Source organism: Haemaphysalis longicornis, unplaced genomic scaffold (genome assembly GCF_048455015.1).
Source record: "Haemaphysalis longicornis isolate Haplotype H1 unplaced genomic scaffold, Haemaphysalis longicornis Haplotype H1 scaffold_9, whole genome shotgun sequence".
Lineage (NCBI taxonomy): Eukaryota > Metazoa > Arthropoda > Arachnida > Ixodida > Ixodidae > Haemaphysalis > Haemaphysalis longicornis.
Genome location: NW_027526460.1, coordinates 74,465,596 through 74,488,506, shown reverse-complemented (window position 1 = coordinate 74,488,506; position 22,911 = coordinate 74,465,596). Strand labels below are relative to the sequence as shown.

Sequence of the window (22,911 nt, the reverse complement as noted above, 5' to 3'; positions counted from 1 at the left end):
CTGCGCTAATCGGTGACGATCGATTACGAAGTGGGACAGTTGGTCTCTTTTGTTTACCCGTCCAGAGAACTTTTGAGCTGTTATCTGGAAATACAAAACTGCTCTCGCTATAGAAATTCTACGGGCAAAAAAATTGGAGTTGTTCTGGAGCAGTTCTGAGCAACCAAACTGACGAATATAAAAGCCTTACGTGTTCTGTATAATCTGAAATGAAGGACAAGAAAGCATGAAAATTATATGAAAGAAAAGGTCAACTCAACAAGTATCAGTTGAGCAGCAGACAGGCACTTCGGGCCTTCTACTTTGTTCACCTGAAGGATGTTAATGACAAACTATTAGCTATTAGCGCCCGGTAATTGGCATTAACTTCTGATGGTAAATATGAGTTCATTGGTTTACTCAAGCAGTTATCGCTCCTTCTTGGCATTCCAGTTGGGGAATTGGGGCTGACTGCTTGATTAACGCACGGTACGAATTCGGATGTGCTACAAAAATTATACAATCTCAAACGGGTTTCACAATGCTTGGTACTAGGATTTAGAAGCAAACAATCATATGCACAGATATACGGAATACCAAGATGGAACGTTCAGGGTGATTAATATATTCCAGCGATTCCGCACTAAAACTCGCCCAGCGTGAGTGGTATAAAATGACTCCACTTTTTTTTATTTGCATCTATTCAAAAGGCCTAATATGGCGGGAAGAGCAACCTCATTTTTCTGTGCTAATGTGCTAGGTTTGGATCCACGCGCAAGGCAGGATGGCCGGCACATCGCGCGGCGCCAGTTTCTTATCTGTGAGAAAGAAAAAAAACACGGACGGTTGGGGGGGGGGGGGGGTCATTTTCTTTTCTGGCCTATTTAAAATACTTTCGTCATTAAAAACGAATTAAAAATCAGTCGATAACTAAGGCAAATGTATTTATGCCTTCAAGAAATACAATACACAGGTTTAGGCTGCCTACAAAAGGCCGCTAATGTCACTCTGTACATTAAAACTAGGCCTGGCTATTTGATGGTTGTGTGACATTTCGCAATTTCAATTATTAATGAAAAAATGTAACCGAAATGCTACCTAATTGGTTGCCTCAAGAACACATACGCAAACACCATTTGGAGAATGAATCCACAATATTCCAAACTTTTAAGAGGAAATTCTTTAAAAAATGTGTCTTTTTATGGCAGAGGAATTTCAAGGAATTTTATTATTTTGAGTTTTATTCTTCCCGATAAGGACCATAACCGCTACAACGATTAAGGTCATGACTACTGTTTGATTTTTCTCATCTCTGTGACCTCGGCGAATTTAGGTGTCAACCAATGCTGTGACTAGCTGCATACATTGCAAGGTTGCACGATGGAAATGGCCGGTTTCAACAAGCTGTAACAGAAGTAGTGCTAAATGTACACTAACTTTTCGAAACATAAGTTGCGTGAAGTTGTTTCTTTACAAGAACTCAATATACGGCATCTTGGTGTAGTTTCCAAACTGCTTCTACAGCCTCGCCGGGAAAGTTCATGAATTTGCCCCATAAATTCTAAAGCTCTCAGTGCCGACAGATTTCACAGAAAAAAGAGTAACTCTGCAAGGGCGCTGTTTTAGTGAAAACTTTCCTTAAGACATTGATGAATTCAAACTTTCAGACTTTCAGTGATCGCTCCAATCTTAAGTGACTTTTAGTGCAGCATAGAAACGCAGCGAGCTTTATATAACCTACACTAGTCCTCTAGTTTCTTCACTCGTTCTCAAAGTCACTGAAAGGCTGCATGATGTCCCTGAGTATGCGTTTGGCGGCCTTGCTGCTGAGCTGCGGAAGCTTGTCTACTTTCTCGATGACGCAGCAAGCCACGCGAGGTCCGGAGTCGCCGGCAGACACGCTGGCCGGGTTGTCCTTGTTCCTACCCAGATCATCCATGCGGGCGTGGATCTGCGAATATCGTATTACGTTGCGCGATATGCACTTTTTGCTACTGCATAGGCACATGCATAACCGCTTTTGGCACAGGACAGTGCTGGTACTTCGTACACGAACTCTCAATTAAGAATCACGTAAGCGGACATCTCCCTAATCACTGCTCGGCGTGCACGTGTAAGCCACTCTGTAAGCCCCTCTTCAAGCAATTTAAGATATTGTGTAGGTGCAAGGATAGCCAAGCATGAGAGATTCGCGAGGCCTACCATATCAGGAAAAAGGGAAATGTCTGTGTCAGCGATACGTCAATTGTTCGGCACAACAGTTAGATGATGGTTATCGACGACCGTTTGTGAAAATGCTCACCTCAAGTTGTTGCAGATTTTTTGCGTGTGCGAAATGATATGCCCGTCTGTATTTATGTGTGTTTTGTTAGTTGCAAATCTGCGGCTGTCCTTGTGTACCTCCCTCTATGTGGCGTATTCCTTAGCGCAGTTTACACCTTTTGAGAATATGCACCAACTCGCCCAACAAGTCCTTCTAAACTACTTCGTGATGTCCGATTGTTAAGAACGTGCCATGAGCGCTGGTAACAGACTCTTGCGCAAGCTATGATTAATGCGATGACGAGTGTGCAGACGTAACTAACGTATTCTCTGTCATAACTTTTGACTTTCGTACTTTTTACTTATGACTTAACCCCTTTATTTCCGGCATTCAAGGTTAGCCCGTATGGGCGAGAAGTTATCCTGTTTTTCTTCGCCTGTCTGGGCAGGGTCCTGGTTTTGTAGGCTGTTAGCAAATACAACCTGCATAAATAACATTCGTTGAGGTTGCAGGAAGCCCACTGTAAATCCTACCGATCCACTCATTTTTAAACACTTTCTGCGAACAATGTGGCACTTCCGGCGCTTGGATTGTTTGTCCGCTTGCTTGAGCTGCTTAGTCACTGCTGCTTTGTGTTCACGCGATATCAGTTGAGCACACAGAAATATGAGTTGTGCACTATGCTATAGCTAAATAGATAAAACTTAATGATGTGCTATAGCTAGAGAGCCGAAACTCAGTTTTGACGCATCTGCATTTTATGCAAATCACATTCGTTTAATTTTCAACTACTCTAAATATCTCGCGTTTGCGCCAATGTTTTCACGCCGTTACAATTGGAGTGTAAGTTTGCTGTGAGCTTGATTTCATGTTTAGGATGTCATCCTACGAAGTTCCACAGTGATGAAAATCATCTGGTGTGAGTCAACATGTGGCAGCTTTTGACGCCTACTTCGACCAGTTACGCAACTGTTTCTGAGAAGTTATCCCGCTAAGTTGTCGCATAATGTCACAGCTTGCTGTGTGAAAAACATCGCTTTTATGAAACGGTTTTTCTAGACTCCAGGTAACAGCAACCTTGACATAAATGACCGAGTATGATTATCCTGCTAACGCAATTCACTCGGCACAAGGCTGATCCCAGCACTCAGTGCGATTTCATTCAGGCATCCATTAAACTGTGAATATATTTTAAATACTCCTTTTTTCGCGCACAATTAACAATTGGAGTAAACTAACTGAATCTACTGTAACTAATCTTCGCTCTCTTGAGCAATTGAATTTTTAATGGTATTATAGTGTGCCTTCGATGTTTTTCTGTATGTGCGTTCAATCTATTTTCGTCACATGTGCTACGTCAATTGTATATAGCAAATTGTGTTTGATTCCCTTCCTACTTGGTTCCTTCAATGGGATTGAGTATTTCACGAATAGATAAAATAAATAAATAAACATAAACACTATAGTATGCTCTGCCAACAAAAGTCGATCACAGTGTCTCAACCGGAGGCCGTATACGCGCTGAGCCATTGTAAGGGGTTTCGACTTGTGGTGTGAATTGCAATAATAGGCTACGCACGTGATCGCCACTCTAACCCAAGCGCCTTTGCAATAACACATTGTACTTACATTGATAGAACGGCCTACAATAGACCACGGTCCAGTGAGCGATGCCAAGGTGTCTGTGAAGATTACGTTCGTCTCGCCGTGTTTGTCGCAGGCAATGTTCCCAAAGTCACCAACATGCCTGCACAGAGAGAGGGAGAAAAAATCTGCTTAGGGTATAGCTCTAGGTTTACCAATGCTTCTAACAAAGCACAGCCATGAATTTGACAGATAAATGCAGAAAAAATTGTGAGTTGATCTTTTCTTGTGGAAACCGTCGAGTGCTGAAAGTTGGGAAATGAACCACCAAAGCCGAGCGATCCAGCAACCAACGAAGCTTGCAATTGAACGACGAAGGTGGTATTTTTTGTGTGGTGTGCAGCGGTAGCTTCATTCATTCTTGGCCCATCACGCACGTGGATATGTGGCATGTGCAAGGAATTTCCTTTTTCGCGTCACCCCGAGTACTAGGGACCCCGAACAATGCAGGGGGTGGGACTGGCGATCCCGCGGACCCCGAGTCCCCTAAGGGGCCATGAAGACAAAATTCAAACTTGGGTCATTAAAAAGACTATTTTGTCCTGGTAATAACAGTATTAATTGTCCCGAACTTCAAAGAAATAATGGAGATATTAAGGAAAACATGTAAAGCAGTGGCGACTACCCAGCCACTTTCCGACACATTTCTATGACGTCACCGATTTTTGTTTGTGCGAATGGCAGTCGCTGATCTACCCCACCGCTTAGACCCATCACTGGGCAATTGTAGTGGGCCTCCAGTTCCGTTCGATCGCATCACTCTAACGCTAACGAGCAGTTCACGTGCTCATAAAAATGTTTTAGTGCTCGCCAATATGGCGTCACTCCTACCCATTACACGTCACTGCAGTGCGAAATCTGGGCGTTTTTTAATCCTTCCGGCGTTTTTATTTTCAGTTAGAAAATGTCTTTCGTGGATTGAATGGAGCTGAGTGAGATACTGAATACTTGTTCTTTCAAACTAAACAAAGTCGATCTTGATGAATTCATAGCGCAAAAAAATGAGGACAGAGAGAGAACACCTCGTCCTCGTCCTGTCCTCGTCCTTTTTGCGCTATGAATTCATCAAGATCGCCACACCAACTTGCCCAAGAATCCGTACTAGTAAACAAAGTCGGTTTTTGTCTTCATGGCCCCTTTAAGTCGTGTCCAGTCATGACCAACAGAACATAGGTGATGGGAAGAAGTTGCCAACGGGGGTGGGCGGCGCTATGGTCAAGCTCAGGCTGATGGGCTCCTTGTCTTTCTAGTACTGGCAGAGAGCTCTGGAACCTTGCTGAGAGCGAGAGTTTAGCTCAGTTGAACATTGAGCTCTTTCTCTTTATTTTCATACTGCATGGTGCTCTCGAAACTCCTCCTTCAAAACGATCGTGCGCAAATGAGAGGCTGCAACAGAGCAATGTTCAGGCCTACCTTACGCATTGTTTTCATAAATCCGGACATGTTTCCGTGCTCTTCGATCATGCCATAAGCCAACGAAGTAACCATATAACCGGTGAATCTGTCTTCTCTACTGCTAAGTTTATCAATAGTGTGTCGGTAAAATCTTCGAAGCAAAATACTAACATCTGGAGACTCGCTTTCTGAAATTCAAAAGCGTAAAAGCAGGCCAGTCACGTTCTCTAGTTAGGAAACCAAGCTAGGCGACCTTAAAGTTACTGTAATCTTCCGCATAACCCCCAACAGTTGCCAAGGTGTCATCTCTGAAACAAGATTGGAATTGTAACTACGAGCACAGGAGAGTTGCAGCTACTAACACTGGCAGGTGTTTTATTTCCGTAAACACTGACAGTATTTTTACAACCACTGACAAATGCTGCATATTTAAGGTATGGGCTCAACTTGTCCACGCACTCATTCAAAGAAAACTTGGAATGATTGCTGGATAGGGCTAAAATAATTGTTTACCGTACAGTAATTTGACTGACGAGATCGGAAACATTTCCTGCGAATATGCATGAAACGAATTCAACACAAAGTTGTCTTGATTGCCCTTTAAGCTCAAAAACATTTAATTGTGGTTATTGTGATGATGTCCAAATCGATTACATCTACGGTGGCCCGAGAATGCTACCTTTGCACATAAAATCATACCAAAACGCAGTAAATTAGGTTTGCCTATCATGAGATCCCTCCGCCACTAGTGTAAATGATCTTAGATGTGGACCACTTCCGAATCGAAACCTTTATTTTAGGGAAGCAAAAACTGAATGTAGCACAAAGAGTAGAGTGTGGCTCCTGTTAGATTTCTTTGCCTTACAATGGTCAGCCTTCAGTGGCATTTCTCGATTCATATAGAACGATTAAACATCCCTGTCAGCTCATAGAAAACTTCTCTCACTACCTTAGCGGAAGAGAGTTGCAACGAGTATTCTGGTGACGTCATACATCCGCAAGTGGCGTCGTCTCACCTGACGGTGGCCTTTCGGTCTCCGTGCGTGCTGTTCGCGGGGTTGAAGTGTGGTCCCGTAGACTGGCAGCCTTCAGTGAGGTTTCCCAGCTCGTGCACATGCATCCCGTGCATAAAGGCACGGTGATCACGCGCACTGTCGTTCACCTTCAGTCCCGTCACGTGCACGTGGACGTTTAGGTCTCGAGTGCCTTTCTGCGGGTTTTTAAAACAGCGAGACATGCCATCGGTAGGAGAACTGAAACGAGAAGACTTCATTCGGACAAACATGGTGACATTCTTTAGAAACGCTCTTACCACGTGCGACCGCAAATCTACCTGGCACGCTTGTCCCATTGCACACTTAAAATGCAAATGGTTTGTTCTCGGGATGGTTGTAGAAGGATATACAACCGCGAGAATTGCAGAGAAGACTCTTCAAAATTTGGTGGGATTATCCCGCCGAAGCCACATCTGGGCTCTAAGGCGCGCCGCAGTGGAGGCCTCCGGATGAATTTTAACGTGCGCCTATATGTCGACACACGGGTTTTCCGCTTTTAACCTTCATCTGAAAAGCGGCCACCATGGCGGGTCAGAGAATCCGTTTAACAAGTGCATTTCGTCATCAACTCGAAACATATTTTGTTGTCACCGTGTTCTAAAAAGATAGGATCCACAATGCTTCCTTGGGAAAACTTGCTCAGTGCACTGCTTCTGAGATAGCTTTTAAGCCTGAAATCGATTTCCTTGTGCTGCTAAGATGTGTAAGACAATGCACTGATGCACTGCCTTGCCGTGGCTTTCGAAAGCGTAAACGGTTTAACCCGGTACATTTGTGCTATGCAATTATATTCCTAACGTTTCCAGCTGTCAGAGGCCCTAGGCTTAACTGAAGGAGGGAGACGCGTGCGTGGTGGGAGTGATGTTGTGGGGTGGTTTAACGACCAAAAACTCATGTGCCTTACTACTCCGTGAGGGTGGATTACTAGCGAAGCTAGCTGTTCAGCACACTCAATGCGTGCTGCAGACTTTTGATCACAGGTACGGACTTATTCATGGTGAACTATCAGATATGACAAGTAAATGGAGTTCGGACTAATGATGATATCGGCAAATTGTAATAATCTTTCTTTTTCTCGAGAAAGGTTTGTTAATGCAACAGTTACAGCTGCTTTCTGCGCCCATACTCATCCAATTATTGTCCATGTATTGACAGCAGACTGGAATTTTGTAACATTTACGACTTCCCTGCGAACTCATTATGACCAATAAATGAAACTAGCAGCAAATAGTTGTTTTAGCGACCAAAATTGATATAATTGTATTGGCTAAAGTTTTGATAAAACGAAGGTTACAGCCGTTCTCGGCGGGGAACTCGTGTTAAAGTTGGCTTTCCGGCAAGGCGTTTTTTTTCTCGCGTCTACAAACAGTTCCCAGAACCCTGGCGATATAAAGCTTCTCTTTAAATACTGAATATGTGTTCCCGAGGATGTTCATGAACAACGGTACAGTGCCTGTTCGCGTTCGCCCATAGACCCACCTGCTGCCACAGACTGATGAGTCCTTGCACGGGTTGTTGGAGCTCCTCGGCGATAGCTTTGTTGGACTGAAGTTTGCAGATGGCCAGGTCATATTCGGTTTCCGACACTGCGTGCGGAAAAAATTGCGTTTAGAGGCTTTTTGTTTCAGGTGACAGTGACGTACTTTCAACCTTCTGGATACTTTACCACCCCCCACCTCCCATAGATCGGAAAGTTCCTGTAAGTTCATTCGTTGTCCATCGTCGGCCCGCAAAGCGACATGGTAACAGCGATGGTTACGGCTTCATGATAGGACAGGAGTTGGGAAAGACATTAATGGAACTATTGAGCACATTTGCTCCTTAGCACTCATGTCACCTTGATTCTTCCGTGTCCCTCCCGCTTGCGCTTATCTTCAAATGAACACCTCGAAGGTATCAATGCACACTCCCTATAAAACAGCGGCTTCCATAATGGTTCGCGTGTAGTAGGTGATACAGCAAAAAACTAAAGGAAGACTCAGAAATCGTCCTTTTCACACACCCTTTCTAACCTGGTAGGCGTAGCCTCTCTTCATATTGTCTGCTGTCTCCATAACACCTGCTGCCAGATCATCATTTGATATTGTGATTAAAACTAAGTTAGAATAAAGTGTGCTACTCGTTTACTTTCTAAATCGATCCTTCCTGACTCTCAGCTTTCAAGAAATTCTAGCTGCTCAAAAGTTTTGAAAATACAACATTGGAGCTTTTTTTCAATCAGATGAGAAGCCCATCGTAGGAAACGTTCCTTGTTATGTACTACAATTGCATTCTTTAATTGCCTAACTACATATGCTTACAATTGAGCTAACAGAATAAACATCGCGTATTTTATTTATTCAAAAGAAAGGCCGAAACACCCCCCATAAGATTTTTTAGCTTAGGCGATCTGGCAACAACTTCCGAAATAAAGCGGAAACTTCCTAAGTTCATCATATTCTTTTCGTTTAGCACTCGCCTTCTACGTTTGTCATCATCGTGTATCTACGCCTGCGTTCAATGCGCGCATCTTCAGGTACAACATGTCTTGCGCGGCCGCACGTAAAATTCTCTTCTGCTTTATTGGAAGCAACAAGGCACAACATACTTCAAATACCACACGTTTTACCACGCCCAATCGAAAAAGTGTGCAGCTGAACTCAACGCCGGTGCATAATTTCTGCAATGCTTCCTCTAGCCACTTATTTGTAGACTGAAATGCGGCGTAGAAAACATGTCTGTAATTTTGCTACATGCTTTTGACAACCCAGGTTACTATCTTTCTGTTTTTTTCTGTAAATTTGGCTTGCTTCTTTATTTGTATAATAATGATATTCAATTTACGCATCGTTCGTAGCTAGGAGCTGTTTGCAGTCTGCCTTTGCAGATGCACTTACCAACAATAGCTTCTACAGCAGTATATTACTCTGGGTCCTATTCGCCCACATTTGTTTTCCTCGTGATGGTTCCTACCGCTTAAGATAGCCATAAAAAATTCAGCTCAATTATACTTATTCTGCATACACTTCTTATCAAGCTGCCCAGTCTTATACATGTGTCTGTAGACCATGAAATTCAATAAAAATTGTGTGCTGAGTGCTGGGCACATTCTGCTAGCACCGCTTTGATCAGTACTCTTAAACTTGGAAATTCAGATAACGTTTACTACAAATAAGTGCCAACAGACGTTGGAGGTGTTGTTAGAAGAAAGGAAATGTTCCGATGTTATTACAGGGGAAAAAATGTTTCCACACCCAGGTAATTCATGCTTGAGGCATTTAAAATTGAGAGATTTGTTTTTCAAATTCCGGTTTTAAATTCGATAGTACATTTTACCTATATGTACGTGCTCTACACGGCGGCGAAATACATTGGTGATAATACCAGGAATGGAGCGGCGTGGGAAAGAACGGACGTGTAGACAGAATGTGAGGTAAGGAAAGAGAGGCCAGCGGAACCCCTCCCGTGGAGGGGACTATGGTTCATGACTGCGAGTGAGCAAATCCACAAGACTCTAAACCATGAAGGTTTCGTCTCAAAGCTTCCGGAATAAAAGTCATTCCTTTATAACTTATTTCGCACTGCGCAAGACACCCATTATTTTATCACTTTTTTCGTACTGTGTGACTCATTTCGTTCCGCCAACTTACGCTTTATCTCCTTCTGGTGGTCCCTCTGAAGCAGGCGGTTGTGATCACGGTTCGATGCATGGTGCTGCGACGCTGTACCGCTGTGTTGGTGGTGGGTTTTGTTGTGGTGGCTGTGAGGAGGTTTGTGTTGGTGGTGATGGTGGCTCTGATGGTGGTGCTTCTGGTGGTGATAGCGGTGCGGTTCGACCATTTCATCGCTGTCGCTGGCATCATCTTCGTTGCTGTTTTTGCTGGGAAGCACTGCCCCGAGGGTGTTGCTGACCCCGCGCCGGGAAGTCTCCGGCACAGCCAGGACACCAGATCCTGCATGATGGCTTTTTGGCATAACGTCGTCGCCAGCAGCCATCGTAACTGCAGCATGACATTCTTTTTGGTATTTTGTATCATACTTAGCTGGACCTAAGGCTTTTATATATCTCAGCGATGCTAAAAGACGGAGAAGTCTTTTTTTAAGCTGTGAGGCCTTATCAGTTGAATGATGGTAAGCGGGCTCTTTCAATCCCGGTTATCGTGACCCAGCTTATAACGAAGTCTGGCTTGTACACACAAAAATGGCATGACTGGTACACTGGGCACCAGGGCTGTAAAACTTCGTCCTCCATGAACCCCGCTTAAAATGTACTTACCCTATGATTGAAAGTGATTTTCTTTACAAAGAGCTCCACAATGTTTACTAGCTCATTTGAAACCCATCAATATTATAGGTGCTGTTTCCAACACAAATTTGGTCCATTTACCTATGCTCTTGTACTTACTTTAATTTGTCAGAACGTGCTTCACCAGGTAAAATGGTACGGGATATGTCCGGCATGTCGCGTATGCGAGCTCTCACGATGTATCTAATTACACAAGTACGCGCATATACAGTCATTACGGAGCATTGTACCTTGGGAAAGATCAGAGCTGTTTCTGTTTACTGCAGCTACGGCAGCCCAAAAAAAGGTTTTGCTACATAATACGCATGTACTGCGAAAAATTATAATCAGCAAAAATAATAAATGATACGAAGAAGAATCAGTTTCTTCGTAGTAGTAGCTCTAGTAGCAGTGGTGTAGTAGTTGTAACGAATCTGCTCTAGAACTAACAACAATATTAGTAGAAGTAGAAGTAAAGTAGCATCCACAACAAGTAATTGTAATTTGAGGGGTAGTAATAGGAGGTCGGGTACTGCTGCGATAATAGTAGCAATATAGCAATGCTAGTGGTGGGGAAAAGTAGTGACGGGTAGGTGTAGCACACCGAAGTGATTGTAGTGCAGTAGCACCAGTGCCATTAGTAAGGATAGTTACCGTGGAAATCGCAGGTGTAGCTAGGGTAGCAGAGGTATTAAATTGGTGAAGGAATGGTAGTTGTAGTGAGCAGTAGTTGCGGTAACCAGCAATTGTTACAGCAATGGTGGCATAGCTCCAGCAGTCCGGGTAGTTGCTTTAGCCGTTGTTGAAGTAGCAGCAGCGGCTGTACTGCTAGTAGCTAAAAACCAATTGTGCTAGTTATAGCCGAAAGGTATTGGTAACCCCTGCCCCATCAATAATGGGGGGGGGGGGGTGGAATAAATACGAATGTAAGTAGCCGCCGCAACATTCATCGAAATAGGGAACATAGTTGTATTCCTTGAGAAAGTTTTATAAATGCAGCACCAATGACAGTTGTGGTATTAATCCTGGTGGCCGTCACAAAAGGGTGGCACCAAAAGCGCTGGCCCTGGGGTTAGTGGGAGAAGTAGTGAGAGGTGACGTAGTGTTATGGAGTAGAGGATAAAGAGCATATGCATTCAAGTTGGAATGATAGTAGTGCCCTACCAGTTCTACCGGCAGTGTAGCAGTTGAAGCTGAAGCAGAAGGGGATGTAGTTTAGGAAGTAGCGTGGGTTACGAGCGATAAGGTAGCAATAGTAACACTGTAAATAGTAACTGTAACAGCAGCAATAGTGTTAGTAGTAGTAGTAGTAGTAGTAGTAGTAGTAGTAGTAGTAGTAGTAGTAGTAGTAGTAGTAGTAGTAGTAGTAGTTGTTGTAGTAGTAGTAGTAGTAGTAGTAGTCCTATCAGTAGTTGTAATAATAATAGCAGACGAGTAGTAGACATAATTTTATTGTCGGCTGTCGGACTTTGTTGATATCAAGTTTTAGATTTGCGTGGCCTTCCAGGGATTCCACCCACCTCTTATTTTTTCGTAGGTCAGAAAATTCTCGAGCTACCTAGGAACTACACCCAGGAAAGGTACATCTAACACGCGACTCAAAAAGGCCTGAAAACCTTTATATCCTTGCGATTAATGTAGCTTTGGAGTGCTAGAAGGTCCCACGGGATATTCGGGGTCCTCTTGGCGTAGTAGTAGGCAGTGGGGTTCCGTCTTACGTCTCACTACCGCGAAGAGCTCAATGGGGCATCGTATTGTAGTCCGGTACTCCGCATGATAGAGAGGAGTGAAGTTTTAACCGGCGATTCATCAGTTATTCGCGTATAGTAAAAACAGGAATGATGGTCATTATTCTGATTCCTCTCCACACTGGATCAGGTTCGTCCTTTTTCGCCTCCTCTTTAACCTTGGGAAGGTAGCTTTGAGGAAATTAATGACGGCTTCGCTTCTCATGGGTAAATGAGGGCGGTGCCATCTATTCCCTCCCTCAATTAATGTGAGGGTTATAAGCAGGATTATGATCCCGCTAATAACCTGGAAGTAAGCAGTAATTTTTAAGTACCCTACAAGACACTTAGTAGCGCGAGGAAAGGCTATAACTTCAAATAGTTATATCGTTTGTCGGCGTACCGCGCCGCGGAGCTTGGTGGGTTCCTGTTCGTTTGTGCGTCTGGATAGTGGCAGTCACCAATCGTTTCCACCGAAAAGCGTCCATCCTTCTTCGGGCCTTACTCTGCCCTTCTACGTAACCGACCCTTAATATCGTAAAAGCCGGGAACTGCGACCAGGAGAGTTTAGTGTCGGACAAGTTGACCCACATGATTGATTCACAAGTTGACCCACACGCAGGAACGCGATTACACGAAGACCGAACAGCGCTACACACAGGGCGACCTCTGGGTTGAGTGCACGCGCCTCTCAGGTCCTCTTTGTCTTGTCGCGTTGTTACAATAACGTTATCAGCTCGGACGATGTTCGCTGAAGACGGCAGGGGGAAGTGCTGCTCTTTTTGTCGTTATTTGGATTATGCCGCCCGTGAATGCCTTTGCACTTTTGCAGGCCACTACGCATCTTTTAAAGTGGTTCTACTACCTAACCATGAGGACTATCTTTTGCTGTAGAACTTCCGTATATGTGAAAGCAGGAACTTTCTCATTAAGATCTATTCTCACATTCTACAAGCGAAAGTCTCCTGACGTTGACCAAAACGACCATACAATTTAGGTGCAATAAACATGCTCACTTACCTTGTCCGGTTAGGTGGTCTCTCAACAATCTTTGCTGAAGCATTACTGCGGGTTACGAGCAACGAGAGAGTAGCTGGAGTATTAGTGTACAGCAACAAACAGTGCTTACACAAGAGAATGTGAATTTCGAAGCGGGACCTTTTGCGTTGATGTTAGTTTTGCTAGGCGAAGGACACGAAGACGAGAGAGATTAGTTGGAGCGAGACAAAGCAGGAGCAGCATTTGTTTATTCCGTAGTTCGTGCGCATGCGCATGCACCATCCTCTCCCTTTAGCCACGTCACACGCCGACAATTCGGGGTCATCATGCTTGTGGCATCGCATCGCCATCGATGTTAGTAACACTCAAGCGGAGGCGCTGGCATGCTCCGCAGTAGCGGTATCGGCTGCGCCGGCTGCCTTTGGCGCCGCTGGCGCGTCCGGTGAGTTACCGGCAGGGGCGCCTCCGGGATGATGATGGTGAGGGTGCTCAGCCGGGGGAAGGAGCCGGTGCAGCCGGAGGCCGTTCTCGTGAGTTAATAGGTGCAGGTGATGCAGCTGCTCTTCAACCTCGGCAAGGCGCCGCAGAGCCTCCCGCAGCAGGGGGGTGAAGCACGGCACGTCCATCTCGGGGCGGCCGTGTGGAGCCGGGACTGCCGAGAAAGGGAAAAATTTTGAGGACGCTTAAACTTCTCCTTTTTAAACGGACAGACAACCAATTTTTTTCGAGCATATTTTCTCTATCCCAAATGAAACCGCATCACATAAAACACGTTAACCCGAAACGTTTTGCTGATTGCGCCCTACAACTTGTGAATTTTTAGATCTACCAGCCGTACGTGTTCCGCCAAAAGGAATGGGGGCAACCATGACACTGAGCCGTGCGGAAACATACTTTTAACTGCACGTGAGGTACATATACGTATTTAAAAACTTGCCCCCGTCTAAAACGACAATAATGTGCAATCTTTCCTATTCCTTTAAGCGACCCGCCGCGGTGGCTCAGTGGCTAAAGCGTTGTGCTGCTGAGCACGAGGACGCGGGTTCGATTCCCGGCCGCGGTGGCCGCTTTTATGGTGTAGGAGAAAAGCAAAATCGCCCGTGTGTACGAGATTTCGTAGCACGTTAGAGATCCCCAGGTGGTCAAAATTAATCCGGAGCCCTCAACTACGGCGCGCCTCATCATCTGCGTTGCGTCGGCGCGTTTTAAACACTACAATCAATCAAAATCAATATTCCTTTAAGCAGTTTCTGAATCATGCGTTGAAACCGAGTTGGTTGTTTGGACACGTAATGTGGCGTCACGTTTCGACACTACATGGCGCCACCTGTCATACTCCAGAAATTTAAGTGCTACATTCAAATTATTTCCGCCTATTTATTTATAATATTCATTGCGGTTACCCCAGCATATAAAATGCTGACTTTAATATGAGCCAGAGGACATGCACTGCGTAAAAATCGGTTGTCTGCCCCTTTAACCGCAGAACGGCGCGGCGTCCTCGAGCACCGTTCGCAGTTCCCACGAGCGCTGAAAACTTTCCGCTCCCGCTCCTGCGCGATCTGTTGCGGTTGCGCCTTACCATACCGGGGATCTAGTGGGCGCCGCAAGTTGGAGCGAGGGGATGTTTTCCTCATGGTGAACGCCGATGGCAACACCAGCTTTTCTGCGACATGGGACCTTTAACGACACGCAATAAAAGTGCGACGGCTTCGCCTGAACATGCAGAGATTAAGAAAAGAATTAACTTGTGGGGAGGGAATGACGCAGCTTCTCAGGGAACACGTTGTTCCATCTTGGTGGAATAACGAACTAAGGATACTTATGGGTGTGGAAAATATTTGGTATCCATTTAAGAGCGCTAGGATGGAGATGATTCTTCATGTAATAGATGGTCCATGCGTGACTACACAAAAAATCTCACTCCGCCTCGTTTGCTTGGTTTTAGTTAGCGTGCATGAAAAAACATCCTGATCTGCGCAACCAGAATCTGATACTTTGAGACTAACCCCGAGGTCCAACAACTCCAGTGAGATAACAGAAACGCTGGATGGCATGCGGTAATGAGACATTCATCGTTCGGCAGAGCCCGGCATAGTATTCAGGAAGCGTCAGAGGCACTAGTCTCCCTAAGTCGATATCTTTATGTAAAAAATTTCCCGCGTACCTGCAGCCCCTGCCATTAAGATTACCTTCTTTTGTCTGCCTCTCACACCCTTCATGCTTTCTTCCTCCCTTCTCAGTCCACCGATGGTGACTGACGGCTGTGGAGGTTCGCTGAATTCAATTCGGTTTTCCCGCGTTCGCGCTTCTCGCGCACCATCTGATTGGACCATTCGTTCTTTAGTGCTTTGCGCAGCTTGTTGTAGTGCTCACTTCTATCTTACCTCCCTTTGGTACGGCTTTTCACCTTTTTTTGTTTTTTATCATGGCAACCATCTCAACATGTATTCTTAAGTAAAAGAAATCTGGTGGTTTGGTATACGCGCACGCACATTCGCACGCACACGCTCCACTTTGAGCGATATTGCGGCGCACGCTAAGGAACCCGAGGGAATTCAAATTAACGAGATGCCCTCCATCAAGGCACGCCTCCGGGTCGCTTAAGTCTTTTCAGTAACTCAAAGCGCCCCCCCCCCCCCCCCCTCTGTCGCATAATAACGAAGTTCACGCGATGTGAAACTGCGTTCGTTATAAGCGATACTTCGCTGAAAGTGGAAAATACTTACTAGCAATGTACACCAGAGGGTACCCCCGAACTTCGAAAAAAAAAAGCGATATTTCGAGTTTAGAGACTTCGTTATAGCGAGTTTTCCTATGTTTCCGGATGATGCAATAACTTCCCTCTGCTTCCTAAACACTTAACTCATTGCTATTTTAGCGCGCAAGCCACCTTCGAATTTGCAAGGTTGGTTGCTTGTCCGAGTGGGTATGACATGATTATACTTGAAAGAGCAAACTTACGATGGAGAAAACAGCAAGAAAATCAAAATGCTTTTCTTAAGAGAAGCATGATTAAAATGCTAAGCTGCTTCGACCGTGTGCTTTGATGTGCCTTTGCTTATCGTCATCATCGTTTTCTGAAACCCATTGTGTAAAGTTGACTTTCCTGCAGTGCGTTTTGGTGACGGAACGGTCGCCATCAGCTAGGCATAGAAAGCTTCTCTTTAAAATTTACCATTTCTTCCTACGGAAAGTTTAGAGAAGCGCGAAAGCTAAAAGGCCCTCCAAGCTTCGCTGAAAGTGCATCCTATCGATCGTCAAACCTTCCAAGACCCAAATGGCAAGCGATAAATGTACCCATGCGACGTTTTTTGCGCAGAAAGTAAACGCATCTACGAATGATATGAATGTATACCGAGATGCAGTTTATGAGATGAAGGTATACTATTGTAGTCTTTCTTCACGATCGATGCGTGTATTGTCTGACGTAGAACTGATCCTTTTTGGGGGGTTTCAAGTCACCGTTTTGACACAATGGAAGCCCTGTTCACGCAAAACGCCGCGTGTCCAGATATCTTATCAGAGCGTTTCGGTCGCCCAACCGGTGTATAGGTAAAATCATTAGCTTTTTGATACAAAGCCATCGATTTCACTAAGAAAGCCTTCGCTATAAAAACTGCTTGTGTCATCGTCCTATCACTGTCATCTCCGTCGCAAGTTCGGGCTTTCAATTCTATATAATTCTATAGAAATCATTCTATATAATTTTATCAGAATATCCAAGCTCGTTCACCTTCGCAGACACAGTTTGGGCAGCGTCCGCCGGGCAGCGGCTCTTCCTCGGCACGGCATCCCGGCGCGCAATTCAAAGCGGGGCAGGGCGTGCAGTCGCACACTGGGCAGTTGTTGGGACCCGTGTTTGTGAGCCGGCAGCTGCGGTCTGCGCACACGGGCTGCGCACATGGCGCCGACGTTGTCGCCGACGATGATGCAGGTTCCACTGCTCGAACGCCTGCAGCGGACGACGTAGGCGGGTACAAATTGACACATGCTCACGAGTATCCATCCGTAATGTGAGGTGCAACAATAAGGGCACTTGGCCAACAACCTAATTTAGGCTACACAAAAGAAATGGCACTGGAACCACAAATAAATCTGCAGGGTTCTGGACATATCAGTCAAGAGCGATTGTGGTAGCTAAGTGTACACTAACGCCTTTTCTCGCGGCACTTAACTCACCAGCATTGCTAAGTGGACTAATACTTTGTTTTATCTCGAAGTGGGCAATACAAATTGCCGTATTTAATCGATTCTAAGCACCTCCCTTTTTCCACGATCACGATTCCCAAACTGGGGGGGGGGGGGGGGGGGGTGCTTAGGTTCAAAAAATTTAAATTACCGCCACCCCCCCCCCCCGCCACTTCTTTTCGCGGTCGTATCTCGACGTAACGGGTGAAAGGAATAGTGTTTCAAAAGAAAAATAGGTACAGTCAGTGAACTTATAGGTACAGACAGTGAACATTAAAAAAAAATTGGTACAGACAGTGAACCCGCCCCTTACGTCTGATACTCACTCAGGCCCACTACAATTTGAGTCCGTTATGCCGCTTAGGCCCCTCCTCTAAGTATCCCCCAGCATGTCGTCTTCTGTTCCGTCGAAGTGGTTTGTAATTGAAAAATTCATAAAAGACTTGGCCACAACGTCAACTCGGGCTTGGTTCCACGCGTCTTCTTGCAATGGTTGCCTAGAAAAAGGGGTGCTTAAATTCACATGCAAACTTTTTTTTTTCCAATATTCTTACTGAAAGTAAGGGAGGGTGCTTAGAATCGGGGGGTGCTTAGAAGCGGAAAAAATTCAGTATATTCCACCCGCAGCTCAGAACCATGCACTTCATTCTAATTTGAACTTCGCCCTTTGTTTCCCAGGCAGATTTGACCAGTGAAAAAACACATTTTTGCGATTTAAATTTTTTAGGCGGTCTAAAGGAATGTACAAGAACTTATTGGTCGTACGTTTTCACTTGCATAAAGAAAACAACGTACACAATGTGTACGTTACAAGTAACGAGTTTCTATCTGTGAAACTTGTCAACAAGAAATACTTCACTACGAACACAACAAAACAGAGGCACGGTTCAAAATGAAAGTGTCGGCATAAGTCAGTGGAAATGGGAGACGCTGCTGTCCAGCTCCGGCTTTTGCGACCTATTCCTGCTGGTTAAGAGAGCGGTAGCATCCAGGACGGCGCATGGCTACCTGCAAGAACACTGCACTCCCAAAATACTCTGCTAAATAAAGGTATCGCTCTCTTTCTCTCTCTCTCTCTCTCTCTCTTTCTCAAAAAAAAAAAAAAAACCTTGGGCTGAACCGCAGAGTGATATGGCAGCAAACCCTGCGCGGGCACCGGTACCCGAGCGCCCGAGTAGAATCCCGGATGACAGTCCCAACGGTAGCATACGTGGACGCGTGAGCTATCAGTCGGTTATTTCAACATTGGAGCCACCAATTGCAGCATGCACTTTACAAACATAATATTTTATAATGGTCTGCAGTAATGTAAACAAATTTTGTCCGAAAGGTGTAGCAATTTCGTGAAAATTCGCCAATAAAAACACGCACGCATCCTAAGGCTGACTTGTGAAGAACGTCTTAACTGGACTGCGCTGCCGGTGCTTACTTAATAGCTACCGTCACGCCTAAATCGTTAGTCAAAATTGTAATGTGCCGCAAATATTTGAAAAGCATTTGAATACATTGCACGATCTACAAGTTTAAATTGCGGTAATATTCTTCGGCCATAAACATGTCCGCTGGGATCTATAATTCAACAATATATACATGTAACCTCGCAAAACATTTTTGGGTTATTCACTTCAGTAAGCACTTTGTGCAGAACCTATGTGGCCGTTTTGAGCACGAATTTATCAAAAATCATTTCGCAGATGGTTCATGGTTTCTTTCGTGGTTCATTATTCTTTCAAATTCATGTTTTTTTCTCTCGTTTTTAAACGGCAGCTGCATGTTACTCTCATGTTTATGTTGCATTTTTTATGGGCCCCACCATACAATGAAATTTAACGGAAGGACTTTGACGTCTGGCAAAAAAAGATCGCTTGATCCGGTAAAAAATTAGAACACAGACAAGTCCTCTTCCAAAAAAATGGCGAGGAACGAGTGTTTACCGACATCAAAATTCTTTGACAGCTCCTGATGTTAAAAGCCTTTTGCAATTGCTGATAATACAAAGTCGAATAAGGCACGGGACAGAGCATGGACTGTGTCGTGTTCGCTTCATGTTTATGTTTTCCTCGTTCTTGCGCGGTATTAAAGATGAATGACGCTAGTATACGCTTTTTTGTACTGGCGGTTTGCAAATCGCACGTCTAAATTTTTATTAGTCGATTGGTAGGCTCACAAGTTTCAAATGCACAGCATGCGAAAAGAATTCCTAGTGCTCGTTCCGCTGGTCATTTCTACGTAAATCTCATCTTAGATCTTAGTTTTCGGATCAGTAATCTTTTTTTTTTCCCTACCCAAAAGTGAAAAGCTAGAGTTGAGTGAAATACAGCCGGAAATAAAGCCTTGTTTTTTTCTAACACAAACTCGTACAAAACGTCTAATTATGCTCCTTACGCAAGCTGCCTGGGAGCAGGCTCCAGCAAAATGGTCATAAGATGTGATTACTTATGCTTGCCGCAAATAGAGCTGTCTGTGTGCAAAGACAGCTGCGTGCGAAGCCAAGTGCATGTAAAAGCAAGAACAGCTATGTACAAAAAATGAATTCCATTCTAGGACTACGCACTCGTTCGACGAGCGATTAAGATCCAAGGACCGATATTTATGTGTTCATCTTTTCTGGTCGCGGTTAGGTAATTTACCGCCTATTCTATTATGTAATGATAGTTGGCTCGATAATGTTTATTACAGGATGCGTTGAGCGTTACGCATTACCATGTACGAAAACGACCGATGAACCGACGAACGGGGTTGATATTTGCGTACAATTATTCTGCAGCACACTTGGTGGCAATAATAATGGGATTGGTGACACCAGATAAATTATGTATACCTATGATTACTGAAAATTTTATTAATAATTGGGGAGTCAATTATCAATTTTGTAAAACTTATTAACCGTGTGTCCTTCAGAATATAAGTTTTATGCCATGCCCGATGACGTTTCCGATGAAGCCCTCCTGCCTGAATCTACAATACAAAATCGACTCCGAAATTAGTGTTCCCTGAATTCTAATCATATTCTGTTTTTGTAATTATTTATTCTGACCCAGCAAGGAATGCCTCAAAAATAAATTCATATGAATGTTCGTTTATACTACGTGTGTTACCTGGTGGTGACGTTACAAGAGCATCCCACATAGCCCTATAACCACACTGCAAATTACTCCCTGTCACTTTACGAGTACCGCGAAACTTCTTTATAGGAAGGCAGATGTTTTCGTTGTTGCTTAGCAAAAAAATCACCGTGCTCCCAACACTAAGTGTGAATGCAAACTCAACATACAGCGAAACGTTAGAGGCAAGGAAGTTCGCAAGTCTGGCTTCTTCACATAACATCTCCAGCCAACTGACGTTTCGACGCCTGCTCGTAGCGGTTGTTCAGCATGGACGGAACATTTGTCGGATGTTTCATTAGCACCCATCGTCATCAATCATCATTCATCGTTAATCATCATTGGCCGGGGGTATGTGATGAGGATGTACAAAAACGAATTACAGCCTGCACTTTTCTATTTCTATTTCTGTTTCTATTTCTAGGGGGCTGTTAAGGCGGCAAACCTCTGCAAATAAGCTATCTTCTTCTGAAGGGAATTCAAATGCATGGCACTGGATAATGTACAGCAGTATAGTCGCTGCGAGCGACTTCAACAAAAGTGACACAGAATGTGCAACTTTTTATTTCTACTGACATCCGAAGTCGACAACTACCATAACGTTACACTGTGTTTGCCCTAACTGCAATATAAAGTTCCTACGGGGTTGAAATATTGTATTCGGACTACAAAGTTATTTAGCTCTTCAAGCGTACTGCCAAAGCAGACTTGGCAAGCAAGCCTTAGCAGTCCTTCCTTTCATCCTTGCTTTAAAATTCTAACAAAAGCCAAAACCTTCTCGTGAGATTTCAGCACATTTCATTTCATCTAGAAAATCTTTATTTGTGCATCGTGATTCTGTATAGACGCGTTCAAGTTCACGGATCTGTAGTACATCACTTGTTCAGTTAAGACGCAAACTGTGCGACATTTCTCACCTTGGTGCACAAGGAAAATGATGGGTAACTTGACCTAGTCAGTGCAAGAAATTCGGCCGAAAGCGTCTGAGGCCAAATATGCACAATATATAAGTTATTTGGTCGTTTGTTCTACGTACATGCAGTTCCATGAGCGCATTATCGCAGACAGTGCAAAGAAAACGCACGATGTCTATCCAGCTAGATACATTTGGTGAACGAACCTTGAACACTGCCATACCCAATAGTAGTTTATCCTGCTTGCGGTAAACAATTATGGCTCTTTCCGCGAAAATATCTCGGTATAGTTCGAATTCTGTCACTGCAGATCTCGCTTTTTGCTTTGTTTAGTCTATTGGAAATCGATAGCAAAACTAAGTGTCCAGAAATTCCAGACAAGATTTCATTGGCAAGAGCGCTTACCTGCCACCAACGTGAACAGTATCGCAACGGTAAGCGCGCCGAGCGAGATGTGATGCCTTCGAAGATCCATGATGGTTGCAAAGTTAGGCTGCAGACCTTCCTCTGACGCGGACCTTGGAGAAAGACTGGCCGCGTCCCAAAGACGCGCGCTTGACTCGACTCGGTGCTCTCGTAACGACGAGGGTCGCTGGCGTCTCAACCGCGGCGCCTATCTGGCTCTCCACTGTACGATAACACGTAATCGGGGAAAGCGACCGATCCGCTTACGCAGTGGCGGTGTCTGGTCTCTTTCTTTTGCATTCCCCCAATCAGCAATCGTACTCTTCTCCTTCTCTCTTTTTTCCCCAATAACACTCGCCGTCAGGCGTTGACGTTGCTTCAGTCAACAAAACTTCCTCAGCTTGTTGATTGTCTCATAGATGGCGACTGATGCCAATGTATAGTCCGTGAAGCCTACATCGACGGCACCATGGATTCGAAGCGTCTCAAAAACGTGATGGAATCCTTCAGGATTTCTGTGCCGGGTGGCTGGATCTGCTGAGAAGGTTCGACTCACTTGACACAAAGCAATTTTACAGCGAAGCTGTTAGCCTCTTGTTGGAGATGTTTTTCGTGTCTCTCCCTGTACGGAAGCGAGGTGGAAGTGAATAGAATGAACATTATACAGGCGCTCCCGTGGCCCTGGCTGGAACAAGAAAACAAAACAAAAAAACCATGAAGACAACGAACGCGACACAGCCACTCACATGCGGCTCATGTTCCAAGGGGCCGCCTCCCCAGTGGTCTGCCGGCACAAGACCATGTGAACATCTGAAACACGGTAGGTTCAAATCTACGCCCGGGACACGCGCACAGCCATTCGCCGATTGCGTGGGCGTAGCCGGTCACCATCGCAGCATCAGGCGCAGCACGGAAAGGGAACGGGAGACGGAGGGCACAGGACGAGTAGCGGGGCACCTCCCAAGTAGCCT

General features: G+C 44.8%; 2 protein-coding genes across 2 annotated transcripts; both read right to left on the bottom strand.

The window, feature by feature from the left end:
* Window positions 1–1,254: 1,254 nt before the first annotated feature.
* Window positions 1,255–10,326, bottom strand: LOC144153608 (uncharacterized). The gene is made up of 5 exons (XM_077685257.1): window positions 9,966–10,326; window positions 7,816–7,922; window positions 6,298–6,491; window positions 3,872–3,989; window positions 1,255–1,930 (listed from the first exon to the last, which is right to left on the bottom strand). The coding sequence occupies exons 1-5, from the start codon at window positions 10,309–10,311 to the stop codon at window positions 1,739–1,741; spliced, it is 957 nt and encodes a 318-aa protein (XP_077541383.1). The 5' UTR covers window positions 10,312–10,326; the 3' UTR covers window positions 1,255–1,738.
* A 3,230-nt stretch (window positions 10,327–13,556) lies between these two features.
* Window positions 13,557–22,136, bottom strand: LOC144153607 (uncharacterized). Its single transcript, XM_077685256.1, has 3 exons — window positions 21,941–22,136; window positions 17,063–17,281; window positions 13,557–13,978 (listed from the first exon to the last, which is right to left on the bottom strand). Exons 1-3 carry the CDS (start codon window positions 22,008–22,010, stop codon window positions 13,692–13,694), a joined length of 576 nt encoding a protein of 191 aa, XP_077541382.1. The 5' UTR covers window positions 22,011–22,136; the 3' UTR covers window positions 13,557–13,691.
* Between the last annotated feature and the right edge of the window lie 775 nt (window positions 22,137–22,911).

Bases quoted from the DNA above. Each gene is read 5' to 3' on its own strand.
- LOC144153607 (XM_077685256.1), bottom strand. From the start codon at position 22,010: ATGGATCTTCGAAGGCATCACATCTCGCTCGGCGCGCTTACCGTTGCG. The intron at 17,282-21,940 runs GTAAGCGCTCTT...CGTCCGCTGCAG, and splicing joins ACTGTTCACGTTGGTGGCAG to GCGTTCGAGCAGTGGAACCT. The intron at 13,979-17,062 runs GTGAACGAGCTT...CTTTCTCGGCAG, and splicing joins CCCAAACTGTGTCTGCGAAG to TCCCGGCTCCACACGGCCGC.
- LOC144153608 (XM_077685257.1), bottom strand. From the start codon at position 10,311: ATGGCTGCTGGCGACGACGTTATGCCAAAAAGCCATCATGCAGGATCT. The intron at 3,990-6,297 runs GTGAGACGACGC...CTCTCTGTGCAG, and splicing joins GACCGAAAGGCCACCGTCAG to GCATGTTGGTGACTTTGGGA. The intron at 1,931-3,871 runs GTAAGTACAATG...CGATATTCGCAG, and splicing joins TTGTAGGCCGTTCTATCAAT to ATCCACGCCCGCATGGATGA.